At 35.1% G+C, this 9,578-nt stretch overlaps 1 protein-coding gene across 1 annotated transcript; it reads right to left on the bottom strand.

Moving 5' to 3' along the window:
- Positions 1-236: 236 nt before the first annotated feature.
- Positions 237-6,617, bottom strand: LOC129275765 (G-protein coupled receptor moody-like). Its single transcript, XM_054912254.2, has 2 exons — positions 6,081-6,617; positions 237-3,328 (listed from the first exon to the last, which is right to left on the bottom strand). Exon 2 carries the CDS (start codon positions 3,264-3,266, stop codon positions 2,085-2,087), a length of 1,182 nt encoding a protein of 393 aa, XP_054768229.1. The 5' UTR covers positions 3,267-3,328; positions 6,081-6,617; the 3' UTR covers positions 237-2,084.
- Positions 6,618-9,578: the final 2,961 nt, after the last annotated feature.

Raw genomic sequence — 9,578 nt, 5'->3', positions numbered from 1 at the left:
AAATCACTAATTTATCAGTTTAAAGGTTTCTCTTGATTATCTGGAACAAATATACCAGGAAGTGTGCTCTCCGATCTTTGATTACAAATGTTTCCTGTTCTAGGCTTGTTGAAACTTTTTTAATTTAAACCCAATTATCTTCTGTTACTGTGGAATTGGTTTGGAGGCAGGAGAAATAACATGTCAAAGGTTAGAAACATAAATTCATCAAGTATTTATTATTGATTTTTTTTGTTCAGGAAAAAAGGTCTTTGTATCTGTTGGAAAATCTCAGCTTCATATTATTGCAAAATATGGTGTAAAGGTGTGGTGGGTGGTTCACAAAGATTTAAGTGTGACTGAAAATTGATTTTAAAATCTTAGTTCCATGCAGAATCTCTATGCATTGGTTTGATCATGAGTTCTAATTTGAATCAATATTCTGACCCTAATTTCTTATTTAAAACATCTGGATACATGCATTAAAAAAAAATCCTGTAATTGTAGTATTTCTGTAATAACAGGAAACATGTATGTTCTGTTATTTGACACTATCCCAGGGGTGTGTAAGGAAATATTGATTTTGGAATTTGTGTGTGTTGCAAAATCAGTCACAATAGCATTGACAGACTACCCCCCCCCCTGAAAATCAATCAATGTGTTGATTATAAGACACTCTAATACCAAGGCAGGTTTTACCACAACTTCAGACTTTATTTTTTAAGTGATTTTTTTTTCTTTTTGTGGAAGGAGAAGGGGATGACTGGATGAGGGTTTTCCTTGTTCCCAAATTATGACAAATCATGTATATTGCTTGATTCTCAAATGCTATTTGTCCCCAATAGCAATTTCTACAAAGTATTTCTTACAAAAGTTTTAGCAATATTGTAACTCTTTTAAATGCTACAAAATTCATATCAATTCAGATATTTGTCATTCATGAAAATTATTTGGAGAAAGTTTTACATTTTATGTTATGCTAACATAGGAATTGATCCTTTTTCAATTTGCTATTTTATTTTGAATTGTAGCATTTAGTGAGTGGTCACAACCCATCTCAATTTTATTTTAATTAGTGCTTAAACTAAGTCTGAACACAACAATTGAACTTGAAAAGCAATTGACCCAATGATTCAAACTATACTCCAGATGATTATGTCAAATTACCTTGACCAGTAAAATTTGAAAAAAACAAACAAACAAATCAAAAGCATGTTTTTTCCCAAGGTGTGGTTAAGATTATATATGAAAGATATTTGTCATTATTTAGTTTTCAGTTATATGTATGAACACACCCATTTAGAGTGTGTTCAGTAGCCCCTTGAGACATCCATCACCAGCCATCATTTCATTGGTTTCCTTTCCAGCAGGTCTCGCTTCAAGACGGGTGACATCATCCATTTTCTATTCTGGTCCTAAACCACATTCTTTTTTTAATATTTCCATTCTTTAAGGAGTGGGGGCAACTGTCAAGTTGAAGGGGAAATGCTCTCACCACAAAGAACTCTCAACCCCATTGTATGAAACAGGAAGAACATGGACACGCATGGGTGCATTAATATTCATACCTCAGTTTCATGACTTGCATTTTATTGCAAGATTATAAGATGTAAATATGCTTGACAAAATAATATGTAGTTTGGTATATGGATAATCCGTACTTGACAAGTTTGCCTAATAAGAACCCCTTTTCTTCAAAAAATGATCAAGAATTCCAGTGATAAAAATGTAGATTATACTAATAGTTATTTGCAACATTGTTAACTGCAGGACATTAAGTAAAGAAACTTAATAATCATTACTTGGTATACAATTACATGAAGTGCAAGTAAACATATTTCCACTGTATATAATTTATATTTCTTTTCTTGAAATGTTTAGTAATTCCAACTGTTTATCAGACTAGAGATTGTGAATTGAATTATCCATGAGAGATAGGTTTTCACAAATCAGTCCAATTATTGTATGAAAAAATTATGTTTGATCCAAATGATTTTTAAGGTGAAAATTGTCAGAGCATTAAAGAGACAGATGTGAAGAAAAATATTGTAAGGTCTTATTACTCATAAGTCAAGTCAATATCTCTTAACAGATTATAAGTTCATTCAACATGATGATGTGTGCATGCCAGACACACTTGTCTCTGTATTTGACTGTCTTGATCTTGCTTCATTGTCGCTATCAGTTAATGTAGAACTACTCAAAAATCTCCGTAGGAATCTGGACGGTTCTGGTATGCGAGAAAATTCACAGCGCACCATGCATCCAAAGACAATCTTGAAGTTTGGATGTTTTAAGGCGTAGATGATGGGATTCAGACAACTATCAAAGACGAGAACCAGAGCCAAGTAGGACGACACGTGTGAGATTAGACCTGGACTTTTGACGAAAGTCGTTGCAAAGAGGAGGACGGTGTACGGCAAGACGCACATGAAGAATCCGCAGATGACATACAAGAGGTTCTTAGTGATTGTGATGTCAAGTCTTGTTGGCTTGTGCACTTTCTTTTGTCCTGGTTCCTTTTTAGCAGGTGGAACCTTTTCTGTTTCGGAAGACTTGTTTGGTGATGGCTTTGATGGGGATAGCTTTGCTTTGCTTGCTGTTGCCATGGTGTTCCGAACATGCTCCCTGACATGTCTGTAAATGAATGTGTAACTCATGACAATCAACATGAAAGACATCATTGAAAGAATACCAGCTAGAATCTGGTAGACATAAGCTATTGGATGCATGAAGTCCCATGCACATAGTCTGGAGTTGATATCAAAACCTAGTTTCCCATGACCTGCGGCTTGAGGTACGACCAATGTTACTATAGGGTACATCCACGAGAGAATGACCATCAGGGCCATCTTGGATGGTGTGTATATCCGTCTGTAATCCTTCCGAGATCTTGTGATTAAGATGTAACGGTTGATTGCAATTAGGGCCAGGGTCAACACACTGCAGCTAACTGCAGTCACCACGATTGACCCCGCGATGGCGCAGATGACAGGATGCAGTGGCCAGCCTTTCGGGCCAAGCAACCCAACGGCCTGGAAAGGCTGGACAATGGAGACCAATAAATCTGTCACACTCAGGCTGATGATGAAGACGTTTGTAGCAGTCTGGAGCTTCCTGGATAAGAGAACGGCGGCCATCACAAAGAGATTTCCAACGATACCCACCATACCGATGATGCAGTAGAGAATAGCCAAAAAAGCACGCTCTGCATAATTGTTAATGCCATGTATATGACTCCCATCGTCCCAGGCAGGTGGGTTCGTCAAATAAGAATCTGTAGCCATTGTTCAGTTCAAAGCAATCCTTCCCTCTGATCCATTGGCAATTAAGATAAATCTTGGAAGGGCTGTGAAATAACAAAATGTTTTATTATTCTCAAAAAATGAATAAAGTAGATTGTTCATAAGTTTCAAAATAACAAAATACAGTTGTGAATTTAAAAAAAAATTCAAATATGGAGAAAAGTTCATACTGAAAATTAATTACTGGCAGTGGACCTTGAATTATTTGCATTGTGAAGATGTATTTTTCTGTCTGGAAGTTTCATTAACAAATCACAACTGTTATGGGCATTTACACTTTAAAAACTCTGGCAAGGCCAAGTTTTGCTCCAGGTAATCAGAGATAAGATTTGAAAACCAGGGGCCATGTGTGTCTAGCTGCCAGAATGCATGGCGATAAACACACATTCGTAATTGACTTCATTAGGAGTGAGGAAACTTCCGCTTAGATTCAGACTCTTGCTATGCTGTAGGGAGGAGTATTTATAAATTGATTTTCATTCCTTCCTTTAGATTTATCTTACAAGTAATTACTTTTAGCCTTGATATTTCTCCTCTGATTCTTCCCCTCTCTCTATCTCTGTCTTTCTCAAACTATTCACTGCCTTTTATTTTGTTGTTACTCAACTCTCTTTCCCCCCTCTTTTCCAAGTCTACAACCATGACCAATCTCCCCCTATTTCTTCACTCCATATCCCCTTATTATCTGCCTATTTTCTTTTAAAAATGTATAATAAAATGTATTATAATCCCTAATCTTTTCCTGTCTCTCTATTTTTCTTACTCTCTTTTCCCTTTCTTATGTTTTCTTCTATTTTTCCCCTTCCCATATATCATTCTCTCTCCCCCACTCCCTCCCTCTTCTTTCCAGTGTCATACATATATTTGATATTCAACTCCTTACTCTTCAAATCCTATCTTTTTTTTATTTCCTTCATCTTCTGAGCATCCTCTGCTTCTTTGATTCACATCCCTCTTTCCCTCTATTTCATTCCTCCATTCCATGATTAAGGTGATTGAGTAATTGAATAAAGGATGTATCTGAAGCAAGGGAATTAACAGATACAGGTAGACATTGTCTGTACCCTTTACATCCCAGTGGAGGAAAGGGCAAAGAGAGCACGTTCCTTCCAATTCCTTCCCATTGAAATCTAAAATTCCTTATTGACAGATGGATCCCTATTACAATGGACAATTCCTCCTGATTTCTATACCATCAACATCGATCAATGAACAAATGAGGCCTGGTTAAATGTTTGGGTTTTTTTTAGCACATAGATTGTGATTCTAGTTGATACCAAGAAATCAAATCAGAGTAAAAATAATCCTTTTGCCAGTGGAATCATAGTCTGGGTTATTACTCTTGTAATAAAATAAAGTTTTTTTTATTGAAAACCCCAACAAAGTTGAATGTATAACATCGAATAAAAATGAGAGAATTCCAGTAGTGTGAAAAACAGTGATTCGACAAAGGTTCTATAGCATGAATTATGAATGGGATGAACTTTACAAGAGATGACACTGGAAGGTGCGGTTGATCCCCTAATTGATCTTGGGGGGAACTTGAAGGAGAAAGAACATTGTTAATTGGCAGAGGATGTCACACTACAAGGTCACAATACTAGAATATATTGTTTTTAGTAAGTGATTAATTTAATGAATGGGAAGTTTGAGGTAAAATTCTGAAAGATCATCTGTTAAAAAGTCTTTGGGAAGGGAGGAATGGATGATTTTGAGTACAGAGAGTGGAAGGATATTAACCCTTACCATGCGTACTTCGCACGTATGCACACTTGGTGCCATGCGAACTTCGCATTTCACGCTCAAGCAAACAATGCATTGTTTCCCTCCCTGAAAAGAATTCAGCACAGAGGGGTTCGTGGCCCAGCGCACAAAGAGTTAAGACAAATTTAGTTTTTATTGCAAGTTGACCCCATAGCCCCATTAGACATGAAATGCAAATCATAGTTAATTCAAACAATACAAGATTTACCATATAAATAGAGATTTAATATGTTTTTCAACTCAATTTATCTCAAGCACATTGAATGTCTCTTTTACTGTGAATAGACTCAAGCCTTTACAAGGTGATGTCTTTATATTTTGAACAGTGGATAACCGAAATGAAAATAAAAATGTAATCTTGAAAGAAATTTGTTGAGAAAAAACGGCAAAGGTTTTATCTGACCTTGTGGAATGTAAAGTTGAATTTGAAAAGGTGTCATGTACATCTATCTGTAAATGTGTGGATATAATTTCATTAGAGCTAAACTGATTTTATTTTTTGGCTAGAGGGTTAGGAGACAAATTCAACTATTCCTGACTTTCATCATGTTTATAATGTTTTCATGGAGATTTGGGAAAAGTTTCCCCTTTTCTGTCAGAATATATATCCTAGTTAAATAATGTTGTCAGTGACACATTTTACCAAAAAAATAAAATGTAGATATTTACTGTGCAGTTGTTTTTAGAAGAGTATAGGCCTACATGTGTTTTTTTTTTTTTTGGGGGGGGGGATATAAAGTAAAATGTGAATAATCATGGTAGAATAGTTAAAACAGTGATGTATTAGTTGAATTAATGGTCAAAATAGAAAGCGAAGTCACTTAAATCCCATAAAATGTATTTTGTACCAAATGTCAATTACAAAAGCATACATGAAAAACAACTTTATGGAATAATGAATGAAAATATTAATCACAATCTTAATGAAGGTTGATTTAATTAATGAAAAATGACATTTCAGAATGGGAGTAATATGCAAATTTTGTTATAACTTGCGATGGGATATATTTATGTTTACTGAATATTACTAACCTGCAAATGTAAGAGGTTCCAAATTCTTCAGATAAAAATCCAACACATATTATATCTTAAGAACTTTTCCAAAGTATGGCAATGCTCCAATACACAAGCTCAAATCAGAATAGTGTCCAAGAGAGTGTTTCTTGATTCAACATGTTACCCCTCCCACCGCAGAGCATCGTCTGGACTGCGAGCATCGGTCTCCCAAGCCCCTCCAAAATATAGAAGTGCAATAGGAAGTCACCTGCTTGATGGGTGCACTATAAATGTAGCAACCAATTTGGCTTGGTCGGTAGCTGTGCTGCTGGCTTGATGACAGGACTACAGATCTCGTTTTCTTCCACACTAAAAAAAAGTTTCCTAGTCTTTCACTCAGACCCCACTGTGTGTTACTGTTGTTGTAAATGATTTAATCAAATAGAACCACTGTGGTTTAGGAATGTTGATTCCTTTCATTGTTATCAGTTCCCCATTTTATAAGATTTACTATTATAGTAACCTTGCCATGCAGTGGTAACTACATGTTGTAACAATGCTCAATAGTCAATCAAAATATCATGCTAAAAGATATATACAGTAGGCCATTCCAGTCATGTGTAAAGTTGTTCATTAAAGGTAAATGCTAGTTTTGGTAATGATATCAAAATGAGTTTGTACAGAATCCAATGAAATGACCACCAAAGTGTCTGTTTGTATAAATAAAACGCATGTGCCAAAGGATTCTGGAAGAAATTGTGTAATTGCTGAGAAATCAGCAAATAAGCACAGGATTCGGGTAGAGCGTCGTGCCCAACGCTCAAAGCAATAATTATACACTGTCCCACGTGCGCTTATCTGTGTTGGGGAAGTTCAGTCTCAAAATTTTTCAGCGTAGATTTCAAGATTTCACAAAGTTCAGTTTATGTAACTGTACCAGATCTAGATCCTCGATGATATACTGACAATTAAGCCTGGTTTTACAGACTTTCTAATGAAATCAGTGTTTACTGCAACTACTGGAATTTCTCTTTAAGTCATGCGTAACTTCAAAGTCCTCTTCATGGAATATCACCCAGGTCGTATTTCATGCTAGTAAGTAGTGATATTTTGATAGAAATTCTGATGTTAGTGCTCCGCAAATAAACAGATTATGGCCCGTATTCTGAAGTCAGGTTTAACTTAGACCATTTTATTATTCTGTGCTAAAATTATGGGAAGCCAAAAGTGCCAAAATTTTTATTAAATTATATGTTTCTTATGTTTACTCTGCTCTTTCCTGATTCATCGATGGTGAAGACAATCATTTATTTATACTTCCTAGACAATTATGAATGATTTTACGGCCAAATTAGCTGAAATATGATATCTCTACTGTAATTGATTTATAAAAAAATTGGCTATCCATACTTAAACCACAACTTTAAACCTGAGTTTAAGTTAATCCCGACTTCAGAATACGGGCCTATGTATTTGAGTGACCATTATTACTCTCACCAGATTTTGGTTTTCTTTAGACACAGTCTGCTCAATGCTTTTTTCAATCTTTCCAAACACAAACATGAAAAAAAATTCAAGGTTTTTATGTGTGTCTTAAAATTAGAAAAAAAAACTTTGATTATAAATTGCTTGAATAGTTGAATGATCTTCTGCAGACACTTTATTTTGAATTGTGTTAATCTGTGTTCTCCCTTGAATACTTTGTGATCACTTTTACCCTATTGTATACCTGAAACAAAGAGAAGGGACATGAAAGATATTGTTTTTGCTCATTAATGTAAATTCATTATTTACAGAGTGATCACTTCCTTATTAAGGGTTCAATAAATTCATGAGTAGGCCTATACCCACTATTTTAAGAGCAAAAAGGGAAACAGAGAACACTTGTAATGAATTGTTATACAAGCAAAGAATAAAATAAGTGTTTACTTTTCATTTGGGTTTCATACATTTCATCAGGATACTTGATGGTTTTCAAAAGGAAAACAAGCAGCAATGATTTCACTTTATTTATCTAACTGTTTCCAACTGTTTTTGACATATTTTAAAGTCAGATCTGTTTGGAATGAACAGAGTTTTTAGTCCGATCGAGAGACTTAAGGCTGACATTTTTTTTCAATGAAAAAAAGAAGAAGAATGGTTGTAATTTATTTTGGTCTGCAGCACTGATCTCAATTTGGCTTTGTATTGTAATAGATGGACTGTCTACTTTGTAGCCAGGTGTATTGCGTGAATACAGAAGGGTACTGATTATCTTCCATGATGCAAGGCTTACTGATTTGTGGCAGTTATTCATAGTTGAAGTGGCTGCTATGTGTAAATAAAATATTGTTGTTCAGATTTTTTGTTTGGTATTCTTTAATTGATTGGCTCCTTGAATAGAGATTGTTAAGGAAGTTACTCAAATTATGAAAGGATACTTTCTTTATTATCTCCAAGTTGAAACCATATTGATAAGAGAGAATTTTTTTTTTTGATTTTGTTATGTTTGTGCCATTTATTTTAATTATCAAATAATCCCCCTTCAAATAGTTATTTTGTAAGGGGAAGTAATTGAAATTATTATTTTCTAAATCTGATCTGTTTAGAGTAAATTCTTAATGGCAGATGAAATATAAATACACAAAATGTGTTATCCTTTTACACAGTTTACAGACTTGAAAATGGGTACATAAATGACAGAAGGAGTTCAGAAGTGGTCAAAGAAATTTTAGATATACATCATAAATCACTATCTTTACCTATTACCAACATTTTGTTTTCTGTTGAAACCAAACTTGAGTGATTGCAAAGAGTAATGATTTCAAGAGAAAGTCTAATCATTACAATTTTAAGTCCACTGGACTAATATAGTGATATGTATAGCTATTAGAGGCACTGGGCAATGATTTTTAAACTTAAAATCATTCAATATAATGTCATTTTCTAGATGAGGATATCTTTTATTTCCTTATGGTCTAAGTGAGCAGGTGATGGATAATATGAAACTGGAATATGGTGAGCGGGAAGTGAATGTGACATGTATATTAGCAATTAATGTAAATAATGTGTAATTAAGTACCATTGACTCTCAAAACTATCCCATACTTTACTTTCTGTTCATTGTTATGATGGAGAGTGCATTTAATTAAATAGTTATCTGTTGATATACTCAATAGGTGGTTTCAGACCGCCTCGAAGTTCGCCAGTTCCAGCTATTCTCTGATCGGGAAATTTACCCCGATCAGAAAATACCAGGTATTTTGGCGGTGTGAAAGCAAACTACACGTAATATCCCCGAAAGAAAATACCCGATAAATAGTAGGTACTTGGCGAAATTACGAGAACTTTCGCGGGGATTTTTCCAAGGTCGTGGGTATTTTGGCGGTCTGAAAGCAAATTACGGGAACTTTTAGCCCAGCGTGTCGTTGGGTGCGGCGCCGTGCATGGGTTGCTGCTGGGCTAGTGATTTTGAATTTCGCGCCTTGCTGCTTATCAGATCATACTGCGCATGCTCGTAACTTCAGGAACTTATCCCGAAGGGTATGTTTCAGG

Source organism: Lytechinus pictus, chromosome 2 (assembly GCF_037042905.1).
Source record: "Lytechinus pictus isolate F3 Inbred chromosome 2, Lp3.0, whole genome shotgun sequence".
In the NCBI taxonomy this organism is placed as follows: domain Eukaryota; kingdom Metazoa; phylum Echinodermata; class Echinoidea; order Temnopleuroida; family Toxopneustidae; genus Lytechinus; species Lytechinus pictus.
The sequence above is the reverse complement of the archived record's forward strand: the minus strand, read 5'-3'. Positions and strand labels throughout refer to the sequence as shown.